The sequence below is a fragment of the Bombina bombina genome, chromosome 10 (genome assembly GCF_027579735.1).
Source record: "Bombina bombina isolate aBomBom1 chromosome 10, aBomBom1.pri, whole genome shotgun sequence".
NCBI lineage: Eukaryota > Metazoa > Chordata > Amphibia > Anura > Bombinatoridae > Bombina > Bombina bombina.
This window is the reverse complement of record NC_069508.1, coordinates 101837763-101864077: the sequence shown is the minus strand read 5'-3', so window position 1 is coordinate 101864077 and position 26315 is coordinate 101837763. Positions and strand designations below refer to the sequence as shown.

At 41.7% G+C, this 26315-nt stretch overlaps 1 protein-coding gene across 1 annotated transcript in view; it reads left to right on the top strand.

The window, feature by feature from the left end:
* FIRRM (FIGNL1 interacting regulator of recombination and mitosis) overlaps nt 1-26315 on the top strand; it is a 367507-nt gene that overhangs the window by 146269 nt on the left and 194923 nt on the right. Inside the window, exons 13-15 of the mRNA XM_053693168.1 lie at nt 12981-13063; nt 13157-13208; nt 21941-22030. Coding sequence (XP_053549143.1) covers nt 12981-13063; nt 13157-13208; nt 21941-22030 — 225 coding nt within the window. The remainder of the gene's footprint in view (nt 1-12980; nt 13064-13156; nt 13209-21940; nt 22031-26315) is intronic.

The window sequence follows — 26315 nt, the reverse complement described above, 5'->3', positions numbered from 1 at the left end:
ACTGCGTCACAGTATGCAGAACATGAGGACGGAGAGCTTCAGTCTGTGGGTGACATCTCTGACTCTGGGAAACCTGATTCAGAGATTTCTAATTTTAAATTTAAGCTTGAGAACCTCCGTATATTGCTTGGGGAGGTATTAGCTGCTCTGAATGACTGTAACACAGTTGCAATTCCAGAGAAATTGTGTAGGCTGGATAGATACTATGCGGTGCCGGTGTGTACTGATGTTTTTCCTATACCTAAAAGGCTTACAGAAATTATTAGCAAGGAGTGGGATAGACCCGGTGTGCCCTTTTCCCCACCTCCTATATTTAGAAAAATGTTTCCAATAGACGCCACTACACGGGACTTATGGCAGACGGTCCCTAAGGTGGAGGGAGCAGTTTCTACTTTAGCAAAGCGTACCACTATCCCGGTTGAGGACAATGAATAAAAAATTGGAGGGTTACCTTAAGAAAATGTTTATTCAACAAGGTTTTATTTTACAGCCCCTTGCATGCATTGCGCCTGTCACTGCTGCGGCGGCATTCTGGTTTGAGGCCCTGGAAGAGGCCATCCAGACAGCTCCATTGAATGAAATTATTGACTAGCTTAGAACGCTTAAGCTAGCTAACTCATTTGTTTCTGATGCCATTGTTCATTTGACTAAACTAACGGCTAAGAATTCCGGATTCGCCATCCAGGCGCGTAGGGCGCTATGGCTTAAATCCTGGTCAGCTGATGTGACTTCAAAGTCTAAATTACTCAACATTCCTTTCAAGGGGCAGACCTTATTCGGGCCTGGCTTGAAGGAAATTATTGCTGACATTACTGGAGGCAAGGGTCATACCCTTCCTCAGGACAGGGCCAAATCAAAGGCCAAACAGTCTAATTTTCGTGCCTTTCGAAATTTCAAGGCAGGAGCAGCATCAACTTCCTCCGCTTCAAAACAAGAGGGAACTGTTGCTCATTCCAGACAGACCTGGAAACCTAACCAGTCCTGGAACAAGGGCAAGCAGGCCAGGAAGCCTGCTGCTGCCCCCAAGACAGCATGAAGGGAACGGCCCCCTATCCGGAAACGGATCTAGTGGGGGCCAGACTTTCTCTCTCTGCCCAGGCGTGGGCAAGAGATGTTCAGGATCCCTGGGCGTTGGAGATCATATCTCAGGGATATATTCTGGACTTCAAAGCTTCTCCTCCACAAGGGAGATTTCATCTTTCAAGGTTATCATCAAACCAGATAAAGAAAGAGGCATTCCTAAGCTGTGTGCAAGACCTCCTAGTAATGGGAGTGATCCATCCAGTTCCGCGGACGGAACAAGGACAGGTATTTTATTCAAATCTGTTTGTGGTTCCCAAGAAAGAGGGAACCTTCAGACCAATCTTGGATCTAAAGATCTTAAACAAATTCCTCAGAGTTCCATCATTCAAAATGGAAACTATTCGGACCATCCTACCCATGATCCAAGAGGGTCAGTACATGACCACAGTGGACTTAAAGGATGCCTACCTTCACATACCGATTCACAAAGATCATCATCGGTTCCTAAGGTTTGCCTTTCTAGACAGGCATTACCAATTTGTAGCTCTTCCCTTCGGGTTGGCCACTGCCCCGAGAATTTTTACAAAGGTTCTGTGCTCACTACTGGCGGTTCTAAGACCGCGAGGCATAGCGGTGGCTCCTTATCTAGACGACATCCTGATACAGGCGTCAAGCTTTCAAATTGCCAAGTCTCATACAGAGATAGTTCTGGCATTTCTGAGGTCGCATGGGTGGAAAGTGAACGTGGAAAAGAGTTCTCTATCACCACTCACAAGAGTCTCCTTCCTAGGGACTCTTATAGATTCGGTAGAGATGAAAATTTACCTGACGGAGTCCAGGTTATCAAAACTTCTAAATGCTTGCCGTGTCCTTCATTCCATTCCACGCCCGTCAGTGGCTCAGTGCATGGAAGTTATCGGCTTAATGGTAACGGCAATGGACATAGTGCCATTTGCGCGCCTGCATCTCAGACCGCTGCAATTATGCATGCTAAGTCAGTGGAATGGGGATTACTCAGATTTGTCCCCTCTACTAAATCTGGATCAAGAGACCAGAGATTCTCTTCTCTGGTGGCTTTCTTGGGTCCATCTGTCCAAGGGTATGACCTTTCGCAGGCCAGATTGGACGATTGTAACAACAGATGCCAGCCTTCTAGGTTGGGGCGCAGTCTGGAACTCCCTGAAGGCTCAGGGATCGTGGACTCAGGAGGAGAAACTCCTCCCAATAAATATTCTGGAGTTAAGAGCAATATTCAATGCTCTTCTAGCTTGGCCTCAGTTAGCAACACTGAGGTTCATCAGATTTCAGTTGGACAACATCACGACTGTGGCTTACATCAACCATCAAGGGGGAACCAGGAGTTCCCTAGCGATGTTAGAAGTCTCAAAGATAATTCGCTGGGCAGAGTCTCACTCTTGCCACCTGTCAGCGATCCACATCCCAGGCGTAGAGAACTGGGAGGCGGATTTTCTAAGTCGTCAGACTTTTCATCCGGGGGAGTGGGAACTCCATCCGGAGGTGTTTGCTCAACTGGTCCATCGTTGGGGAAAACCAGAACTGGATCTCATGGCGTCTCGTCAGAACGCCAAGCTTCCTTGTTACGGATCCAGGTCCAGGGACCCGGGCAGAACGCCAAGCTTCCTTGTTACGGATCCAGGTCCAGGGACCCGGGAGCAACGCTGATAGATGCTCTAGCAGCTCCTTGGTTCTTCAACCTGGCCTATGTGTTTCCACCGTTTCCTCTGCTCCCTCGACTGATTGCCAAAATCAAACAGGAGAGAGCATCGGTGATTCTGATAGCGCCTGCGTGGCCACGCAGGACCTGGTATGCAGACCTAGTGGACATGTCATCTCTTCCACCATGGACTCTGCCTCTGTGGCAGGAGCTTATAATACAAGGTCCTTTCAATCATCCAAATCTACTTTCTCTGAGACTGACTGCATGGAGATTGAACGCTTGATTCTATCAAGGCGTGGCTTCTCCGAGTCAGTCATTGATACCTTAATACAGGCTCGGAAGCCTGTCACCAGGAAAATCTACCATAAGATATGGCGTAAATATCTTTATTGGTGTGAATCCAAGAGTTACTCATGGAGTAAGGTTAGGATTCCTAGGATATTGTCCTTTCTCCAAAAGGGTTTGGACAAAGGCTTATCAGCTAGTTCTTTAAAAGGACAGATCTATGCTCTGTCTATTCTTTTGCACAAGCGTCTGGCAGAAGTTCCAGACGTCCAGGCATTTTGTCAGGCTTTGGTTAGGATTAAGCCTGTGTTTAAAACTGTTGCTCCCCCGTGGAGCTTAAACTTGGTTCTTAAAGTTCTTCAGGGAGTTCCGTTTGAACCCCTTCATTCCATTGATATTAAACTTTTATCTTGGAAAGTTCTGTTTTTGATGGCTATTTCCTCGGCTCGAAGAGTCTCTGAGTTATCTGCCTTACATTGTGATTCTCCTTAACTGATTTTTCATTCAGACAAGGTAGTTCTGCGTACCAAACCTGGGTTTTTACCTAAGGTGGTTTCTAACAGGAATATCAATCAAGAGATTGTTGTTCCATCATTGTGTCCTAATCCTTCTTCAAAGAAGGAACGTCTTTTGCATAATCTGGACGTAGTCCGTGCCTTGAAGTTTTACTTACAGGCTACTAAAGATTTTCGTCAAACATCTGCCCTGTTTGTCGTTTACTCTGGACAGAGGAGAGGTCAAAAAGCTTCGGCAACCTCTCTCTCCTTTTGGCTTCGGAGCATAATACGCTTAGCCTATGAGACTGCTGGACAGCAGCCCCCTGAAAGGATTACAGCTCATTCTACTAGAGCTGTGGCTCCCACTTGGGCCTTTAAAAATGAGGACTCTGTTGAACAGATTTGCAAGGCTGCGACTTGGTCTTCGCTTCATTCCTTTTCAAAATTTTACAAATTTGACAATTTTGCTTCTTCGGAGGCTGTTTTTGGGAGAAAGGTTCTACAGGCAGTGGTTCCTTCCATTTAAGTTGCTGCCTTGTCCCTCCCATCATCCGTGTACTTTAGCTTTGGTATTGGTATCCCACAAGTAATGGATGATCCGTGGACTGGATACACTTAACAAGAGAAAACATAATTTATGCTTACCTGATAAATTTATTTCTCTTGTAGTGTATCCAGTCCACGGCCCGCCCTGTCCTTTTAAGGCAGGTCTAAATTTTAATTAAACTACAGTCACCACTGCACCCTATGGTTTCTCCTTTCTCGTCTTGTTTCGGTCGAATGACTGGATATGGCAGTGAGGGGAGGAGCTATATAGCAGCTCTGCTGTGGGTGATCCTCTTGCAACTTCCTGTTGGGAAGGATAATATCCCACAAGTAATGGATGATCCGTGGACTGGATACACTACAAGAGAAATAAATTTATCAGGTAAGCATAAATGTATATATAGCCCCAGGAGAAGTGTGTAATCAGTGCCTGATAAGCCATTATACGCCTTATACTAGTCAAGGCCAGCAGGTTGGTTGCCATAGCAACCATACATAACAACAACGGCCCCCACAAAACAGGGAGAGGCATAATGTGACCAATAAAGAGTATAGAAGCATAGAGGAGCGCCCAACCCCCAGTCAGACAAAAGAATACAGCACAATAAGAAATGCAAGTAACTTCTAAATGTACAGTAGCAACAACAGTTATGTAGAAACAATAGAGGCTAGAGCTAGTCAGTGTATGTAAACATGCTGTTTGGCTGATACTTAATAACAACCTCAGGAGTCAGGAGAAGTGCTGCAAAACTGTCATCGTTCTCAACGCAGCCAAAATAGCCCGGTATAGAGGTGTCATATTGGACGAATCAAGGGGCTAGATTTACACAGCGTGTGGAGTAAGCAACAACCGTAGCACTGGTTATGCATATACTGTAGATCACACATATATGGGGCTTACTCCACACACTGTGTAAATCTAGCCCCTTGATTGGTCCAATATGACACACCTCTATACTGGGCTATTTTGGCTGTGCTGAGAATGACAGTTTTACAGCACTCCTGACTCCTGAGGTTGTTATTACGTATCAGCCATACGGGCGGCATGTTTACATACACTGACTAGCTCTAGGCTCTATTGTTTCTACGTAATTGTTGTTGCTACGGTACATTTAGAAGTTACTTGCATTTCTTATTGGTATGGCTTAATTCACTGACTTCCTTCCAAGAGTTATATCTATATACCACGTCCGTATTACCCGCATTTATAGGTTACTACTCATTTAACTATATCATGTCTGTGCCTTACCTGGTTGTTCTTGCACTGATCAGCCCACATGCTGTACCATCCCCTGCCCTCATAAGTAGGTAGGTGAAGAAGTACATTCCTGGGATGGAGGGAGCATGTGAATTTGCCGGTGGTCGGGTCATAGTGGGTGCCCAGATCAGTGACCACATCCACAAATGCCCACCAATGTACCGGATTTCCCCCGGCGTAGGTATCCCAGTGTCCAGGACCCCCAGTTACCAATCCGTGCGTCATTAAAGAGCCTGCGTGGAGCCACTGTTGAACGTTTAATACACTGAATACGTACGGCGGCGCAGAAAACTCCAGTCAAGCGCATACTGTCTGCTCATGCGCAATGCAAAGCATCATGGGGACTGTAGTATTAAAGCGCGGCTCTCAAAGAGACAGCACAGCACCTGTCTGTGACACACAGCTCTTAGTGTGCGAGTGTCATGTGACAGCTGGCTCCCGCACACTAAGAGCTGTGCGATTTAAGAAGGCTATGGGCTGGCCTGTTGGTGGCACTGCATTCAATGCAGTTTTAAAGTGGAAAGGGATTTTGCCTATACTTCTATCTATCGCACTGCACAGCATGTGCGATAGATAGAGGTATAGGCAAACAGCCCTTTCCACTTTCAGCCTTAATAATTAAAAAGTGAAATTTTAATGTTTTTAGTAAAATATGCAGTGGAGCCTGGGAGATTTTTTTTATTTTTATCAGCAAAAAAAGTTAAAAAATTTATATTGTTTCTTTCATGTAATTAGCAAGAGTCCATGAGCTAGTGACGTATGGGATATACATTCCTACCAGGAGGGGCAAAGTTTCCCAAACCTCAAAATGCCTATAAATACACCCCTCACCACACCCACAAATCAGTTTTACAAACTTTGCCTCCTATGGAGGTGGTGAAGTAAGTTTGTGCTAGATTCTACGTTGATATGCGCTCCGCAGCAGGTTGGAGCCCGGTTTTCCTCTCAGCGTGCAGTGAATGTCAGAGGGATGTGAGGAGAGTATTGCCTGTTTGAATTCAATGATCTCCTTCTACGGGGTCTATTTCATAGGTTCTCTGTTATCGGTCGTAGAGATTCATCTCTTACCTCCCTTTTCAGATCGACGATATACTCTTATATATATATACCATTACCTCTGCTGATTTTCGTTTCAGTACTGGTTTGGCTTTCTACAAACATGTAGATGAGTGTCCTGGGGTAAGTAAGTCTTATTTTCTGTGACACTCTAAGCTATGGTTGGGCACTTTTTTAATAAAGTTCTAAATATATGTATTCAAACATTTATTTGCCTTGACTCAGGATGTTCAACATTCCTTATTTTCAGACAGTCAGTTTCATATTTGGGATAATGCACTTGAATCAATTATTTTTCTTACCTTAAAAATTTGACTTTTTTCCCTGAGGGCTGTTAGGCTTGCGGAGGCTGAAAATGCTTCATTTTATTGCGTCATTCTTGGCGCGGACTTTTTTGGCGCAAAAAATCTTTTCTGTCGCCGGAAGTTGCGTCATTTTTGACGTTCTTTTGCGCCAAAAATGTCGGCGTTCCGGACGTGGTGTCATTTTTGGCGCCAAAAGCATTTAGGCGCCAAATAATGTGGGCGTCTTATTTGGCGCTAAAAAAATATGGGCGTCGCTTTTGTCTCCACATTATTTAAGTCTCATTTTTCTTTGCTTCTGGTTGCTAGAAGCTTGTTCCTTGGCATTTTTTCCCATTCCTGAAACTGTCATTTAAGGAATTTGATCAATTTTGCTTTATATGTTGTTTTTTCTCTTACATATTGCAAGATGTCTCACGTTGCATCTGAGTCAGAAGATACTTCAGGAAAATCGCTGTCTGGTGCTGGAACTACCAAAGCTAAGTGTATCTGCTGTAAACTTTTGGTAGCTGTTCCTCCAGCTGTTGTTTGTATTAATTGTCATGACAAACTTGTTAATGCAGATAATATTTCCTTTAGTAATGTACCATTACCTGTTGCAGTTCCATCAACATATGCAGGCCCATTTATCAAGCTCCGTACGGAGCTTGAAGGGCCGTGTTTCTGGCGAGTCTTCAGACTCGCCAGAAACACAAGTTATGAAGCAGCGGTCTAAAGACCGCTGCTCCATAACCCTGTCCGCCTGCTCTGAACAGGCGGACAGGAATCGCCGGACATCAACCCGATCGAATACGATCGGGTTGATTGACAGCTCCCTGCTGGCGGCCGATTGGCCGCGAGTCAGCAGGGGGCGGCGTTGCACCAGCAGCTCTTGTGAGCTGCTGGTGCAATGTTAAATGCGGAGAGCGTATTGCTCTCCGCATTTAGCGAGGTCTTGCGGACCTGATCCGCAGTGTCGGATCAGGTCCACAAGCCCTTTGATAAATGGGCCTGCTAATGTTCAGAATGTTCCTGATAACATAAGAGATTTTGTTTCTGAATCCATCAAGAAGGCTATGTCTGTTATTCCTCCTTCTAGTAAACATAAAAAATCTTTTAAAACTTCTCTTTATACAGATGAATTTTTAAATGAACATCATCATTCTGATTCTAATGACTCTTCTGGTTCAGAGGATTCTGTCTCAGAGGTTGATGCTGATAAATCTTCATATTTATTTAAAATGGAATTTATTCGTTCTTTACTTAAAGAAGTACTAATTGCTTTAGAAATTGAGGATTCTGGTCCTCTTGATACTAAATCTAAACGTTTAGACAAGGTCTTTAAATCTCCTGTGGTTATTCCAGAAGTTTTTCCTGTTCCTGGTGCTATTTCTGAAGTAATTTCCAGAGAATGGAATAATTTGGGTAATTCATTTACCCCTTCTAAACGTTTTAAGCAATTATATCCTGTGCCGTCTGACAGATTAGAATTTTGGGACAAAATCCCTAAAGTTGATGGGGCTATTTCTACCCTTGCTAAACGTACCACTATTCCTACGTCAGATGGTACTTCGTTTAAGGATCCTTTAGATAGGAAAATTGAATCTTTTCTAAGAAAAGCTTATCTGTGTTCAGGTAATCTTCTTAGACCTGCTATATCATTGGCTGATGTTGCTGCAGCTTCAACTTTTTGGTTGGAAACTTTAGCGCAACAAGTAACAGATCATGATTCTCATAATATTATTATTCTTCTTCAACATGCTAATAATTTTATCTGTGATGCCATTTTTGATATTATCAGAGTTGATGTCAGGTTTATGTCTCTAGCTATTTTAGCTAGAAGAGCTTTATGGCTTAAAACTTGGAATGCTGATATGTCTTCTAAATCGACTCTACTTTCCATTTCTTTCCAGGGTAACAAATTATTTGGTTCTCAGTTGGATTCTGTTATCTCAACTGTTACTGGTGGGAAAGGAACTTTTTTACCACAGGATAAAAAAACTAAGGGTAAAAACAGGGCTAATAATCGTTTTCGTTCCTTTCGTTTCATCAAAGAACAAAAACCTGATCCTTCATCCTCAGGAGCAGTTTCAGTTTGGAAACCATCTCCAGTCTGGAATAAATCCAAGCCTTCTAGAAAAGCAAAGCCAGCTTCTAAGTCCACATGGAGGTGCGGCCCTCATTCCAGCTCAGCTGGTAGGGGGCAGGTTACGTTTTTTCAAAGAAATTTGGATCAATTCTGTTCACAATCTTTGGATTCAGAACATTGTTTCAGAAGGGTACAGAATTGGTTTCAAGATAAGACCTCCTGCAAAGAGATTTTTTCTTTCCCGTGTCCCAGTAAATCCAGTGAAAGCTCAAGCATTTCTGAAATGTTTCAGATCTAGAGTTGGCTGGAGTAATTATGCCAGTTCCAGTTCTGGAACAGGGGCTGGGGTTTTATTCGAATCTCTTCATTGTACCAAAGAAGGAGAATTCCTTCAGACCAGTTCTGGATCTAAAAATATTGAATCGTTATGTAAGGATACCAACGTTCAAAATGGTAACTGTAAGGACTATCTTGCCTTTTGTTCAGCAAGGGCATTATATGACCACAATAGATTTACAGGATGCATATCTGCATATTCCGATTCATCCAGATCATTATCAGTTCCTGAGATTCTCTTTTCTGGACAAGCATTACCAGTTTGTGGCTCTGCCGTTTGGCCTAGCTACAGCTCCAAGAATTTTTACAAAGGTTCTCGGTGCCCTTCTGTCTGTAATCAGAGAACAGGGTATTGTGGTATTTCCTTATTTGGACGATATCTTGGTACTTGCTCAGTCTTCACATTTAGCAGAATCTCATACGAATCGACTTGTGTTGTTTCTTCAAGATCATGGTTGGAGGATCAATTCACTAAAAAGTTCATTGATTCCTCAGACAAGGGTAACCTTTCTGGGTTTCCAGATAGATTCAGTGTCCATGACTCTGTCTTTGACAGACAAGAGACGTCTAAAATTGATTTCAGCTTGTCGAAACCTTCATTCACAATCATTCCCTTCGGTAGCCTTATGCATGGAAATTCTAGGTCTTATGACTGCTGCATCGGACGCGATCCCCTTTGCTCGTTTTCACATGCGACCTCTTCAGCTCTGTATGCTGAATCAATGGTGCAGGGATTACACAAAGATATCTCAATTAATATCTTTAAAACCGATTGTACGACACTCTCTAACGTGGTGGACAGATCACCATCGTTTAATTCAGTGGGCTTCTTTTGTTCTTCCGACCTGGACTGTAATTTCAACAGATGCAAGTCTTACAGGTTGGGGAGCTGTGTGGGGATCTCTGACGGCACAAGGAGTTTGGGAATCTCAGGAGGTGAGATTACCGATCAATATTTTGGAACTCCGTGCAATTTTCAGAGCTCTTCAGTCTTGGCCTCTTCTGAAGAGAGAATCGTTCATTTGTTTTCAGACAGACAATGTCACAACTGTGGCATACATCAATCATCAAGGAGGGACTCACAGTCCTCTGGCTATGAAAGAAGTATCTCGAATTCTGGTTTGGGCGGAATCCAGCTCCTGTCTAATCTCTGCGGTTCATATCCCAGGTATAGACAATTGGGAAGCGGATTATCTCAGTCGCCAAACGTTGCATCCGGGCGAATGGTCTCTTCACCCAGAGGTATTTCTTCAGATTGTTCAAATGTGGGAGCTTCCAGAAATAGATCTGATGGCGTCTCATCTAAACAAGAAACTTCCCAGGTATCTGTCCAGATCCCGGGATCCTCAGGCGGAAGCAGTGGATGCATTATCACTTCCTTGGAAGTATCATCCTGCCTATATCTTTCCGCCTCTAGTTCTTCTTCCAATAGTAATCTCCAGGATTCTGAAGGAATGCTCGTTTGTTCTGCTGGTAGCTCCGGCATGGCCTCACAGGTTTTGGTATGCAGATCTTGTCCGGATGGCCTCTTGCCATCCGTGGACTCTTCCGCTAAGACCAGACCTTCTGTCGCAAGGTCCTTTTTTCCATCAGGATCTCAAATCCTTAAATTTAAAGGTATGGAGATTGAACGCTTGATTCTTGGTCAAAGAGGTTTCTCTGACTCTGTGATTAATACTATGTTACAGGCTCGTAAATCTGTATCTAGAGAGATATATTATAGAGTCTGGAAGACTTATATTTCTTGGTGTCTTTCTCATCATTTTTCTTGGCATTCTTTTAGAATTCCGAGAATTTTACAGTTTCTTCAGGATGGTTTAGATAAAGGTTTATCCGCAAGTTCTTTGAAAGGACAAATCTCTGCTCTTTCTGTTCTTTTTCACAGAAAGATTGCTAATCTTCCTGTTTTGTACAAGCTTTGGTTCGTATAAAACCTGTCATTAAGTCAATTTCTCCTCCTTGGAGTTTGAATTTGGTTCTGGGGGCTCTTCAAGCTCCTCCTTTTGAACCCATGCATTCATTGGACATTAAATTACTTTCTTGGAAAGTTTTGTTCCTTTTGGCGATCTCTTCTGCCAGAAGAGTCTCTGAATTATCTGCTCTTTCTTGCGAGTCTCCTTTTCTGATTTTTCATCAGGATAAGGCGGTGTTGCGAACTTCTTTTAAATTTTTACCTAAGGTTGTGAATTCCAACAACATTAGTAGAGAAATTGTGGTTCCCTCATTATGTCCTAATCCTAAGAATTCTAAGGAGAAATCGTTGCATTCTTTGGATGTTGTTAGAGCTTTGAAATATTATGTTGAAGCTACTAAGTCTTTCCGAAAGACTTCTAGTCTATTTGTTATCTTTTCCGGTTCTAGAAAAGGCCAGAAAGCTTCTGCCATTTCTTTGGCATCTTGGTTGAAATCTTTAATTCATCATGCCTATGTCGAGTCGGGTAAAACTCTGCCTCAAAGGATTACAGCTCATTCTACTAGGTCAGTTTCTACTTCCTGGGCGTTTAGGAATGAAGCTACGGTTGATCAGATTTGCAAAGCAGCAACTTGGTCCTCTTTGCATACTTTTACTAAATTCTACCATTTTGATGTATTTTCTTCTTCTGAAGCAGTTTTTGGTAGAAAAGTACTTCAGGCAGCGGTTTCAGTTTGAATCTTCTGTTTATGTTTTTCATTAAACTTTCATTAAACTTTATTTTGGGTGTGGATTATTTTTGTAAGAACTTACCTGATAAATTCATTTCTTTCATATTAGCAAGAGTCCATGAGGCCCGCCCTTTTTTGTGGTGGTTATGATTTTTTTGTATAAAACACAATTATTCCAATTCCTTATTTTATATGCTTTCGCACTTTTTTCTTATCACCCCACTTCTTGGCTATTCGTTAAACTGATTTGTGGGTGTGGTGAGGGGTGTATTTGTAGGCATTTTGAGGTTTGGGAAACTTTGCCCCTCCTGGTAGGAATGTATATCCCATACGTCACTAGCTCATGGACTCTTGCTAATATGAAAGAAATGAATTTATCAGGTAAGTTCTTACATAAATTATGTTTTTTCCATCAGGGGTCAGGGGTTTCCAGGGTTTTTTCCATGGGGGTTCACATGCTCAAGTGCTCCTATAGAGGAGCCTCCATTGGTCTGTAGCTAACATCTGCTGTTTGCATTATAAAAAAAATTCAAAGAGTCACTTGGGAAGCAATAGAATAATTTACTACAATAATTAAAAATGTCATGCTAAAATTTAGTTTAGGTTAGTTCTTTTAAAGTGTTTTCATCAAAACTAGTCAAATATTTTATATGCTATGAAATCATTCCACTTTTTTAGTGCCCTTGTTCATATAACTTTGCAGCATACATATCTGAAACTCCACTCCTGTCCTATTTCTAGGAAATGTTTAATTCCATGGATTAATATATTTTATTCTGAAGCCCACATCACAATTGTCCCACAAATTCCTTCAGATTTAAGCCATTTTCTTTTTTTTTATATAAATGAGGTAATGTTTTAGCTAATTGAAGTAAAATAATTCTTCCTGACTTTATCAAAGGGACCAAACTGTATTTGTCCCCTCATAGGGGTGCTCATGACAACACTGCTACATTATGGAATACATCATGGGTTCCATGACATTTGGTCAGGTATAGGGAAGAGAAGACACAACTTCACATGCGCTTGGTAGCGTCTGAGAGGTTTATTCCTACCGTGTACTCTAACAAGTCATGAATATAGGACTACTTTGAGTGTATAAAAGTATAGTAAGGGTAAACCTTGTTTTATTCACCAGTTCTACAAGTGGGGGAAAATGTGGATCCTTTTTTGAAAAGTTTGGATACTCTTGATATATTCCATTTGAATAATCAGTTGTCTTCGTTAAGCTGAAAAAAGATGAATTTATAGAATTAAATAATGAAAAACAAAACACTGTTTCTCTCAGGAGTGCTCTTTGCTGGATGCTGTTCTAAGCCGTAGTATGATCACATCTCTTCTGGCCATGGATGTATGGTGTTTTGTTGCTAGGTAAGTCTTCTCTCAGGGCATGTGCTTGTTGTTTGATATTGTTTAAAAATTAATTTTATTTTGTATGTAATGTTGCCTTCTGTTCTTTTTTAGATTTGGAACTGCTGAACTATGTGCCCATCATGTTCAAATGGTCTCTGTTATTGTAAGTTTATCATTCCATATATCAAAGCTCTCTTATATTTGGTATGGATAAAATATTTTCCATTATTAACCGTACACATCAGTCCAACTAAAAAAAAAAATACTGAACCAGAAAAGGAATGTCATGAAAGCATGGGGTAGAAAAACCCAGAACAGATTTAGTGCTCTCCCCAGAATCTTTTTAATGGACACACCACCCAGCTGATTTAACTAACCACACTGCTAAAAGTTTAGCCAATATTACGCAAAAAATATCTAATATTATTTTCCCCCCTAATGTTTATTACACAAATTATCATTATATAAATTTGTTAAATTATGCAATTATTTTTGTGCTTTGGAAAGCAGAAAAAATAAAATATTAAAAATACTATGCTTAACATTTTCTGTGGAGAACACTGAAAATGTAGTTTGCCAACTAGTGTGCATTGAATAGATGGAAATATACTAAACATGCAAATAACTTAGCCCAAATTAAACAATAAAAAGACATAACTAATATACGTACAATTTCTTCTGTTATGTGTGATCAGTCCACGGGTCATCATTACTTCTGGGATATAACTCCTCCCCAACAGGAAATGCAAGAGGATTCACCCAGCAGAGCTGCATATAGCTCCTCCCCTCTACGTCAGTCCCAGTCATTCTCTTGCACCCAACGACTAGATAGGATGTGTGAGAGGACTATGGTGATTATACTTAGTTTTTATGACTTCAATCAAAAGTTTGTTATTTTAAAATAGCACCGGAGCGTGTTATTACTTCTCTGGCAGAGTTTGAGGAAGAATCTGACAGAGATTTTTTACTATGATTTTAACCGGAGTCGTTAAGATCATATTGCTGTTCTCGACCATCTGAGGGAGGTAAAGGCTTCAGATCAGGGGACAGCGGGCAGATGAATCTGCATTGAGGTATGTGGCAGTTTTTATTTTCTGAATGGAATTGATGAGAAAAGCCTGCCATACCGTTAAAATGACATGTATGTATACACTTCAGTATTCTGGGGATGGTATTTCACCGGAACTACTGTGTTAAAGGTCACTAATCCTTTTAATAACTATTCTCATGTTAAACGTTTTTGCTGGAATGTAGAATCGTTTACATTGCTGAGGTACTGTGTGAATAAATATTTGGGCATTATTTTCCACTTGGCAGTTTTTTGCTTTAATTGTGACAGTTTCGTTTCTCTTCACTGCTGTGTGGGAGAGGGAGGGGCCGTTTTTGGCGCTCTTTGCTACGCATCAAAAAATTCCAGTCAGCTACTTTTATATTTCCTGCATGATCCGGTTCATCTCTGACAGATCTCAGGGGTCTTCAAACTTCTTTGAAGGGAGGTAAATTCTCTCAGCAGAGCTGTGAGAATTCTTATAGTGACTGTGAATAAAAAACGTTGTTTTGTTTTCTTATGTACAAATTTAATTAGTGTTGTTTTTTACTAATGGGAACAAACCTTTGCTAAAAGTTGTGTTGTTTTAAAGTTTGATGCTATAACTGTTTTTCAGTTCATTATTTCAACTGTCATTTAATCGTTAGTACCTCTTTGAGGCACAGTGCGTTTTTTTGCTAAAAAAGATTATAACCAAGTTGTAAGTTTTTTTGCTAGTGTGTTAAACATGTCTGACTCAGAGGAAGATATCTGTGTCATTTGTTCCAATGCCAAGGTGGAGCCCAATAGAAATTTATGTACTAACTGTATTGATGCTACTTTAAATAAAAGTCAATCTGTACAATGTGAACAAATTTCACCAAACAGCGAGGGGAGAGTTATGCCGACTAACTCGCCTCACGCGACAGTACCTGCATCTCCCGCCCGGGAGGTGCGTGATATTTTGGCGCCTAGTACATCTGGGCGGCCATTACAGATAACATTACAAGATATGGCTACTGTTATGACTGAAGTTTTGTCTAAATTACCAGAACTAAGAGGCAAGCGTGATCACTCTGGGGTGAGAACAGAGTGCGCTGACAATGCTAGGGCCATGTCTGATACTGCGTCACAGCTCGCAGAGCATGAGGACGGAGAGCTTCATTCTGTGGGTGACGGTTCTGATCCAAACAGATTGGACTCAGATATTTCAAATTTTAAATTTAAATTGGAGAACCTCCGTGTACTACTAGGGGAGGTCTTAGCAGCTCTCAACGATTGTAACACCGTTGCAATACCAGAGAAACTGTGTAGGTTGGATAAATACTTTGCGGTACCGGCGAGTACTGACGTTTTTCCTATACCTAAGAGACTAACTGAAATTGTTACTAAGGAGTGGGATAGACCCGGTGTGCCGTTCTCACCCCCTCCAATATTTAGAAAGATGTTTCCAATAGACGCCACCACTCGGGACTTATGGCAAACGGTCCCCAAGGTGGAGGGAGCAGTTTCTACTTTAGCTAAGCGTACCACTATCCCGGTGGAGGATAGCTGTGCTTTCTCAGATCCAATGGATAAAAAATTAGAGGGTTACCTTAAGAAAATGTTTGTTCAACAAGGTTTTATATTACAACCCCTTGCATGTATCGCGCCGATTACGGCTGCGGCAGCATTTTGGATTGAGTCGCTTGAAGAGAACCTTAGTTCCTCTACGCTAGACGACATTACGGACAGGCTTAGAGTCCTTAAACTAGCTAATTCTTTCATTTCGGAGGCCGTAGTACATTTAACCAAACTTACGGCTAAGAACTCAGGATTCGCCATACAGGCACGCAGGGCACTGTGGCTAAAATCCTGGTCAGCTGATGTTACTTCTAAGTCCAAATTACTTAATATACCTTTCAAGGGGCAGTCCTTATTCGGGCCCGGTTTGAAAGAAATTATCGCTGACATTACGGGAGGTAAGGGCCACGCCCTACCTCAAGACAAGGCCAAAGCTAAGGCTAGACAGTCTAATTTTCGTCCCTTTCGGAATTTCAAGACAGGAGCAGCATCAACCTCCACTGCACCAAAACAGGAAGGAGCTGTTGCTCGTTACAGGCAAGGCTGGAAGCCTAACCAGTCCTGGAACAAAAGCAAGCAGGCCAGGAAACCTGCTGCTGCCCCAAAGACAGCATGAACCGAGAGCCCCCGATCCGGGACCGGATCTAGTAGGGGGCAGACTCTCTCTCTTCGCCCAGGCCTGGGCAAGAGATGTTCAGGATCCCTGGGCACTAGAGATCATATCTCAGGGATACCTTCTAGACTTCAAATTATCTCCCCCAAGAGGGAGATTTCATCTGTCAAGGTTGTCAACAAACCAGATAAAGAAAGAAGCGTTTCTACGCTGCGTACAAGATCTGTTAACAATGGGAGTGATCCATCCGGTTCCGTGGTCGGAACAAGGACAAGGGTTCTACTCAAACCTGTTTGTGGTTCCCAAAAAAGAGGGAACTTTCAGGCCAATCTTAGATTTAAAGACTCTAAACAAATTCCTAAGAGTTCCATCGTTCAAAATGGAAACTATTCGGACAATCTTACCCATGATCCAAGAGGGTCAGTACATGACCACAGTGGATTTAAAGGATGCTTACCTTCACATACCGATCCACAAAGATCATCACCGGTATCTAAGGTTTGCCTTCTTAGACAGGCACTACCAGTTTGTAGCTCTTCCATTCGGATTGGCTACGGCTCCAAGAATCTTCACAAAGGTTCTGGGTGCCCTTCTAGCGGTACTAAGACCGCGAGGGATTTCGGTAGCTCCGTACCTAGACGACATTCTAATACAAGCTTCAAGCTTTCAAACTGCCAAGTCTCATACAGAGTTAGTTCTGGCATTTCTAAGGTCGCATGGATGGAAAGTGAACGAAAAGAAGAGTTCTCTCTTTCCTCTCACAAGAGTCCCATTCTTGGGGACTCTTATAGATTCTGTAGAAATGAAGATTTACCTGACAGAAGACAGGTTAACAAAACTTCAAGATGCATGCCGCGTCCTTCATTCCATTCAACACCCGTCAGTAGCTCAATGCATGGAGGTGATCGGCTTAATGGTAGCGGCAATGGACATAGTACCTTTTGCACGCCTACACCTCAGACCGCTGCAATTATGCATGCTAAGTCAGTGGAATGGGGATTACTCAGATTTGTCCCCTACTCTGAATCTGAATCAAGAGACCAGAAATTCTCTTCTATGGTGGCTTTATCGGCCACACCTGTCCAGGGGGATGCCATTCAGCAGGCCAGACTGGACAATTGTAACAACAGACGCCAGCCTACTAGGTTGGGGCGCTGTCTGGAATTCTCTGAAGGCTCAGGGACTATGGAATCAGGAGGAGAGTCTCCTACCAATAAACATTCTGGAATTGAGAGCAGTTCTCAATGCCCTTCTGGCTTGGCCCCAGTTAACAACTCGGGGGTTCATCAGGTTTCAGTCGGACAACATCACGACTGTAGCTTACATCAACCATCAGGGAGGGACAAGAAGCTCCCTAGCAATGATGGAAGTATCAAAGATAATTCGCTGGGCAGAGTCTCACTCTTGCCACCTGTCAGCAATCCACATCCCGGGAGTGGAGAACTGGGAGGCGGATTTCTTGAGTCGCCAGACTTTTCATCCGGGGGAGTGGGAACTTCATCCGGAGGTCTTTGCCCAAATACTTCGACGTTGGGGCAAACCAGAGATAGATCTCATGGCGTCTCGCCAGAACGCCAAACTTCCTCGCTACGGGTCCAGATCCAGGGATCCGGGAGCAGTTCTGATAGATGCTTTGACAGCACCTTGGAACTTCAGGATGGCTTATGTGTTTCCACCCTTCCCGCTGCTTCCTCGATTGATTGCCAAAATCAAACAGGAGGGAGCATCAGTAATTCTAATAGCACCTGCTTGGCCACGCAGGACTTGGTATGCAGATCTAGTGGACATGTCATCCTGTCCGCCTTGGTCTCTACCTCTAAGACAGGACCTTCTGATACAGGGTCCATTCAAACATCAAAATCTAACTTCTCTGAAGCTGACTGCTTGGAAATTGAACGCTTGATTTTATCAAAACGTGGTTTTTCTGAGTCGGTTATTGATACCCTGATTCAGGCTAGGAAGCCTGTTACCAGAAGGATTTACCATAAAATATGGCGGAAATACCTATACTGGTGCGAATCCAAAGGTTACTCCTGGAGTAAGGTTAGGATCGCTAGGATATTGTCTTTTCTACAAGAAGGTTTAGAAAAGGGTTTATCAGCTAGTTCATTAAAGGGACAGATTTCAGCTCTGTCCATCTTGTTACACAGACGTCTGTCAGAAAATCCAGACGTCCAGTCCTTTTGTCAGGCTTTAGCTAGGATCAAGCCTGTGTTTAAAGCTGTTGCTCCACCATGGAGTTTAAACTTAGTTCTTAACGTTTTACAGGGTGTTCCGTTTGAACCCCTTCATTCCATTGATATAAAAATGTTATCTTGGAAAGTTCTGTTTTTAATGGCTATTTCCTCGGCTCGAAGAGTCTCTGAGTTATCAGCCTTACATTGTGATTCCCCTTATCTGATTTTTCACTCAGACAAGGTAGTTCTGCGTACTAAACCTGGGTTCTTACCTAAGGTAGTCACTAACAGGAACATCAATCAAGAGATTGTTGTCCCATCCTTGTGTCCAAATCCTTCTTCAAAGAAGGAACGTCTTTTACACAATCTGGATGTAGTTCGTGCCCTCAAGTTCTACTTGCAGGCAACTAAAGATTTTCGCCAAACTTCTTCCTTGTTTGTCGTTTACTCTGGACAGAGGAGAGGTCAAAAAGCTTCTGCTACCTCTCTCTCTTTTTGGCTTCGTAGCATAATACGTTTAGCCTATGAGACTGCTGGACAGCAGCCTCCTGAAAGAATTACAGCTCACTCCACTAGAGCTGTGGCTTCCACTTGGGCCTTTAAGAATGAGGCCTCTGTTGAACAGATTTGCAAGGCTGCAACTTGGTCTTCGCTTCATACTTTTTCCAAATTTTACAAATTTGACACTTTTGCTTCTTCGGAGGCTATTTTTGGGAGAAAGGTTCTTCAGGCAGTGGTTCCTTCTGTATGATGAGCCTGCCTATCCCTCCCGTCATCCGTGTACTTTTGCTTTGGTATTGGTATCCCAGAAGTAATGATGACCCGTGGACTGATCACACATAACAGAAGAAAACATAATTTATGCTTACCTGATAAATTCCTTTCTTCTGTTGTGTGATCAGTCCACGGCCCGCCCTGTTTTAAGGCAGGTAAATATCTTTTAAATTATACTCCAGTCACCACTTCACCCTTGGTTACTCCTTTCTCGTTGATTCTTGGTCGAATGACTGGGACTGACGTAGAGGGGAGGAGCTATATGCAGCTCTGCTGGGTGAATCCTCTTGCATTTCCTGTTGGGGAGGAGTTATATCCCAGAAGTAATGATGACCCGTGGACTGATCACACAACAGAAGAAAGGAATTTATCAGGTAAGCATAAATTATGTTTTCTACATACTCAAAAGACAATCTCCTGTTTCAAGGTTTTTTAATGTGTTTGGAGAGGGGACTATACAGTAGTCTGCAAGGACACTAACATTAAGTAACATTAAGTAACTGTGTTGATGTCATAAAGTATCTGATATGAAATTTTATCTAAACCTGAGACAGTGTAAGATTGGCAACAAAGGCTAAGAAAAATACTAAATATTCATCTTAATGTTACATTAAACAATAAAGAAGTCATCATGTAAATAATGTGCAATAATATGTATTTTTTTTAAAAAATGTTAAGAGTTTATTGGGAGATAAAGACACAGTTGCATGTATCAAATTAAATAAATCATTTAAAAATAAGAAAGTTAACAGTGGGATACCGTGTCATGAGTTAACAGAGTTATAACGAGAAAGGTAACAATAGGGTAGCAGTCCATGATGTATAAGCCTCTGTCTAGGATGCCAGATGCAACAAAAGGTTGGCATAATCATATGCCAGTGGTAGTCCTTAAATGAATGTGATAGGTGAAGTCCATTCAAAACATAGTTTAAATAACCATATGCCATCATAACCAAAGCAAATGTAACACTCAAAGCTAGTAAAACACAATAACGTATATCAAAACATATGGAGAAGGAAAAAATTGTCTGTAGCAGGCAGATAAAAATTCCTGTATGAAAATGTATCTATCAATAAGTGTGTTTGATGAGCCTACTAATGTCAGGATTCCAAATAGACAAGCCTGTGTATTCAAAAAGGGAGATTTTCAGCCTACCAAATCTCCAAGATTGAATCATAGATATCTGATCTATTTGATCATTGGTATCTATATATGTGTATTGTACCTGCTTTTTCCAACTATCTAGAGTGGGAACAGTGGACTGCTTCCAAATTCTGGGAATAAGTGGTTTAGCGCTGTTTGACATTATACGGAATAGTTTACTTTTGAGTTTCCAGTTGAGTTTGGAAGGTACATTAGTAATAAAGAAAGTAAACTATGTCTGGGTGTTACTCTTTAATGCAGATGTATATTTGTTATTTTTAATATTAAAAAAAGTTATCCTAACGAAATGGATGCCACCATGTTGTAACCTTGATTTCCTTCTCTGATGCATCCAATTAGAGACAGCTATAAATGGGTCACTAGAGTGTGCAGCCAATGAATGTGTTGAATAGAATAGAAGTTTTAAAGGGATATGAAACCCAATTTTTTTCTTTCACGATTCAGATAGAGCATGCAATTTTCAACAACTTTCTGTTTACTTGTATTTTTAAATGTTATTAGTTCTCTTAGTATCTTTGGTTGACAATCAGGGAAGTAAGCTCTGGCGTGTCCACGTGTCTGTAGCACTATATGATAGCAGTTTTGCAAGAATGTTATCCATTTGCAAGATGTACTAGATGTCATATAGTGCTCTGGACCACTTCCTAGGTATTTCTTTAACAAAGAATGAAGCAAATTTAATAATAGAAGTACATTGGGAACTTTAAAAAAAAATAATATTATTCTCTGTCTGAATCACAAAAGAAATTTTGTGAGCACGTCACTGCCTGAGCATACATTTGAAACTTCACATCACAATATATTCTATTAGTGCATTTGCATCTGCTATAGCGATGGACTGTCTCTTAGAAAACAAAGAAAAAGATTTAACTTAATTACAAAAATGTTTAATAACTCATTGCCTCACTCGACTGTTTTATATAATTGTTGATACCTTGCCTCTCATCATACATAACCAAATTTAAAACTTGTTCAGTGAAATGGTTGAGATTAAAAACTGCAAGGAAGAAGTGTCTTGCAAAATAGGGTCTTATATTAATAAAATAGACTTATGTTGATAATATAAATATTTCATTACACCCAATGAGGCCGAATTATCAAATGTCTGTCGGACCTGTTCCGACAGTGCGGATCAGGTCCGACAGACATCGCTGAATGCTGAGAGCAATACGCTCTCCATATTCAGCATTGCACCAGCAGCTCTTGTGAGCTGCTGGTGCAACGCCGCCCCCTGCAGACTCGCGGCCAATGGGCCACCAGCAGGGAGGTGTCAATCAACCCGATCGTACTCGATCGGGTTGAATTGTGGCGATTCCTGTCCGCCTCATCAGAGCAGGCGGACAGGGTTATTGAGCAGTGGTCTTTAGACCGCTGCTCCATAACTTGTGTTTCTGTCGAGTCTGAAGACTCGCCAGAAACACGGCCCTCAAGCTCCTTTCGGAGCTTGATAAATGGGCCTCAATATGTGTTCCGGTTCAGTAGTAATTTTAAGCAAATTAGTTGGGTCTTATTTTTATTTGCTGTATGTACTTGAGTCAACAAATGATGCCATTTTTTAATGTTGGTTTGTGGATAGGTGAAGTCGTGTCCTGGTGACTGTTACCAGATCTCACACCTTTCTGTGCTCCTCAGACGTCTTCTCTTCCTAATGGCTCCTGATCACCAGGTATTGTTTAGTGGTTTTGTTTATGATTTTTCATACTTCTGTAATCGCACATGTCATGTCTTTTAAGAAATATACCCTTTTCTTCTATTGGTTTAGCTTACGCATTTTAGGTTAATTAAAGAGACAGTAAACATATTTTTTTCCATGTAATGTTTTCATCCTATGCCTTCAACTTCCTTCAAAGCTGGTCTCCTCTTAAAGGGAACCACAACATCTGCTTTAAATGTATTAGACTAACTTTTCTGATTATCCAAAATAATCTGACTTTAATTCTTTATGCAGTCTTTATCTTACCACATTCTGTTGTATATAAAAGCTTTACAATTTAAACGTTGATCTGCAGCATTGGATGTGCTATGTATGCTGCCATATTGTAACGTACATTGCACAACAGTGTGTCACATGATGCACACGGCACCTGCTATTACTAAATCAGAGTGAGCCCTGTAGTGTCTGAGAAGAATGTTTTTAGACACTGTTATGTTTTTAAATAGCACAAGCAGGGAAGGAAGGGGGAGGAGAGGTGGAGAGGGAGGCACAGGGGGAAGAAAGAAAGCAAACTCACACTGCATTAAAAAATGTAACGAGATTTGCATTCATCTACCTTACATATGTTCTCCGGAGCCTTTCTTCCCCCTGTGCCTCACTCTCCAGCTCTCCTCCCCCTCACACTTCCTTCCCTGCTTGTACTATTTATAAACATAAGTGTCTGAAGCTGTTCTTCTCAGACACTGCAGGGCTCACTATGATTTAGTAATAGCTGCTGCCATGTGCATCACGTGACCCACTGTTGTGGAACGTACTTTAAAAAATAGCTGCATACATAGCACATCCAATCAGGGGTCAAATCCTACAAAAAAAAGTGTGGGAACTCAACAAGACTTCTACCCTTTTATTTATATATATATATATATATATATATATATATATATATATATATATATATACACATACATATATATAAAACCCACTCATCTATAGACTTTGGTTAATGGAAGCAAATTAAATCCAATGAAGCGTTGAATGTTTGCCTTTGGGCCTGAGAATCCTCCTTTGTCACAGAATCTCACCCACTTAAGGTGCAATTTTTCTATTTCTGCTGAGGGGAGCTAAATTACCCCAGAGCAAGCCACACAGAAATGTAAGCACCATGTGTAATAAAATATAATAAAGATAATATTCATTACTAGAGGATCTCACTATCCCTCTAACCAGACTGTGCTCCAGCTCCTCACACCAGCAGCAGCAATGTTTACTGAAGCTTTTCTGTTCTCTGCCCAGGGGGAACTTCGTTCCACCTGCAAAAATAGTGCAGGAACTCCGTTCCCATGTGTTCCCGCCCGACTTGACTCCTGCATCCAATGCTGCAGATCAACGTTTAATTATAAAGCTTTTATCTACAACAGAATGCAGTAAGATGAAAAGACTGCATACAGCATGGTTAGTTAATTTTGCACAATTAGAAAAAGTTAGTTTAGAATATGTCAAGCAGGTGTTGTGGTTCCCTTTAACTCCTTACAGATGCCAGTTGGAAGCTCCCAATATGAACATGGGGACTATCTTTAGATCTTTAGGTATTCTCACTCCCTTTGAAAGAAGTGGTGCACAGGTGTCAAAATGCGTTCATAATACGGGGTGGAAGCTTGTCATTTTGTCAGGGACTGCATTGCTCTATTTTATTCCTAAGGCCTTTTTAAAAATGTTATGTAACTTTTTAAGTTTTTTTCTCTCCAACATTGGTGTGTCCGGTCCACGGCTTCATCCATAACTTGTGGGAATATCTCTTCCCCAACAGGAAATGGCAAAGAGTACAGCAAAAGCTGTCCATATAGTCCCTCCTAGGCTCCGCCCACACCAGTCATTCTCTTTGCCATTGCACAGGCAACATCTCCACGGAGATGGTTAAGAGTATGTGGTGTTTAGTTGTAGTTTTTTATTCTACTATCAAGAGTTTGTTATTTTAAAATAGTGCTGGTATGTACTATTTACTCTGAAACAGAAAAAGAAGAAGAGTTCTGTTTGTGAGAGGAATATGATTTTAGCAGCAGTAACTAAAATCGTTTGCTGTTGACACAGGACTGTTGAGATGAAATAACTTCAGTTGGGGGAAACAGTTAGCAGACTTTTCTGCTTAAGGTATGACTAGCCATATTTCTAACAAGACTGTGTAATGCTGGAAGGCTGTCATTTCCCCTCATGGGGACCGGTAAGCCATTTTCTTAGTCTCAAACAGAATAAAGGGCTTAATATGGGCTATAAAACTGGTAGACACTTTATGGGCAAGATCGATTGCTTTATTTGGGCATTTTATACAGATTGAGGTTAAATTTTCACACTTATAAACTTTGGGAAACGTTTTTTTAACGTCAGGCACTGGTTTAGACACCTTTTCAGTCAGGAAGGGCCTTCACTGTAGTAGGCTGAGCCTCATTTTTGCGCCATTACTGCGCAGTTACTTTTGAGAGCAGGACATGCAGCTGCATGTGTGTGGATCTGAAAGTAGTATAAAAGGTTCCTAGAAGGCTTCATTTGGTATCGTATTCCCCCCTGGGTTTGGTAAAGTCGCAGCAAAGGCTGTAGCTGGGACTGTAGAGGGGTTAAAACTGTAACCGGCTCATTTTAAGGGTTAAAGCTCTGAAATTTGGGGTGCAATACTTTGAATGCTTTAAGACACTGTGGTGAAAATTTGGTAAAATTTGAACAATTCCTTCATTGTTTTTTACATATTCAGTAATAAAGTGTGCCCTGTTTAAAATTTAAAGAGACAGTAACGGTTTTAATTTAAAACGTTTTTTGTACTTTATTGACAAGTTTAAGCCTGTTTAACATGTCTGTACCTTCAGATAAGCTATGTTCTGTATGTATGGAAGCCAATGTGTCTCCCCCTTCCAAATTGTGTGATAATTGTGCCATAGCGTCCAAACAAAGTAAGGACAGTACTGCCACAGATAGTAAAGTTGCCCAAGATGATTCATCAGATGAAGAGAGTAAAGATAGTTCTACTTCATCTCGCTCTGTGTCTACACCAGTTTTGCCCACGCAGGAAAGTCCTAGTACTTCTAGCGCGCCAATGCTTGTTACTATGCAACAATTGGCGACAGTAATGGATAAATCCATAGCTAATTTTTTATCCAAAATGCCTGCATTTCAGAGAAAGCGCGATTGCTCTGTTTTAAACACTGTAGAGCAGGAGGGTGCTGATGATAATTGCTCTGTCATACCCTCACACCATTCTGAAGGGGCCATGAGGGAGGTTTTGTCATATGGGGAAATTTCAGATTCAGGTAGAATTTCTCAACAGGCAGAACCTGATGTTGTGACATTTAAATTTAAGTTAGAGCATCTCCGCGCACTGCTTAAGGAGGTGTTATCTACTCTGGATGATTGTGACAACCTGGTCATTCCAGAAAAATTGTGTAAGATGGACAAGTTCCTAGAGATTCCGGTGCACCCCGACGCTTTTCCTATACCCAAGCGGGTGGCAGACATAGTGAACAAGGAGTGGGAGAAGCCCGGCATACCTTTTGTTCCCCCTCCTATATTTAAGAAATTATTTCCTATGGTCGACCCCAGAAAGGACTTATGGCAGACAGTCCCTAAGGTCGAGGGGGCAGTTTCTACACTAAACAAGCGCACTACTATTCCTATCGAGGATAATTGTGCTTTCAAAGATCCTATGGATAAAAAATTGGAGGGTTTGCTTAAAAAGATTTTTGTTCAGCAAGGATACCTCCTGCAACCTATTTCGTGCATTGTTCCTGTCACTACAGCAGCCTGGTTCTGGTTCGAGGAACTAGAAAAGTCGCTCAATAGAGAGACTCCGTATGAGGAGGTTATGGACAGAATACACGCACTTAAGTTAGCTAATTCCTTTATTTTAGATGCCGCTTTGCAGTTAGCTAGATTAGCGGCGAAAAATTCTGGGTTTGCAAAAGTCTTGGTCAGCGGATGTATCTTCCAAGACAAAATTGCTTAATATCCCTTTCAAGGGTAAAACCCTTTTTGGGCCAGAGTTGAAAGAGATTATCTCAGACATCACAGGGGGTAAGGGCCATGCCCTCCCACAAGATAGGCCTTTCAAGGCCAAGAATAAGTCTAATTTTCGTTCCTTTCGCAATTTCAGGAACGGACCGGCCTCCAACTCTGCAGCCTCTAGACAAGAGGGTAATGCTTCGCAGACCAAACCAGCTTGGAAACCGATGCAAGGCTGGAACAAGGGTAAACAGGCCAAGAAGCCTGCTGCTGCTACCAAAACAGCATGAAGGAGCAGCCCCCGATCCGGGAC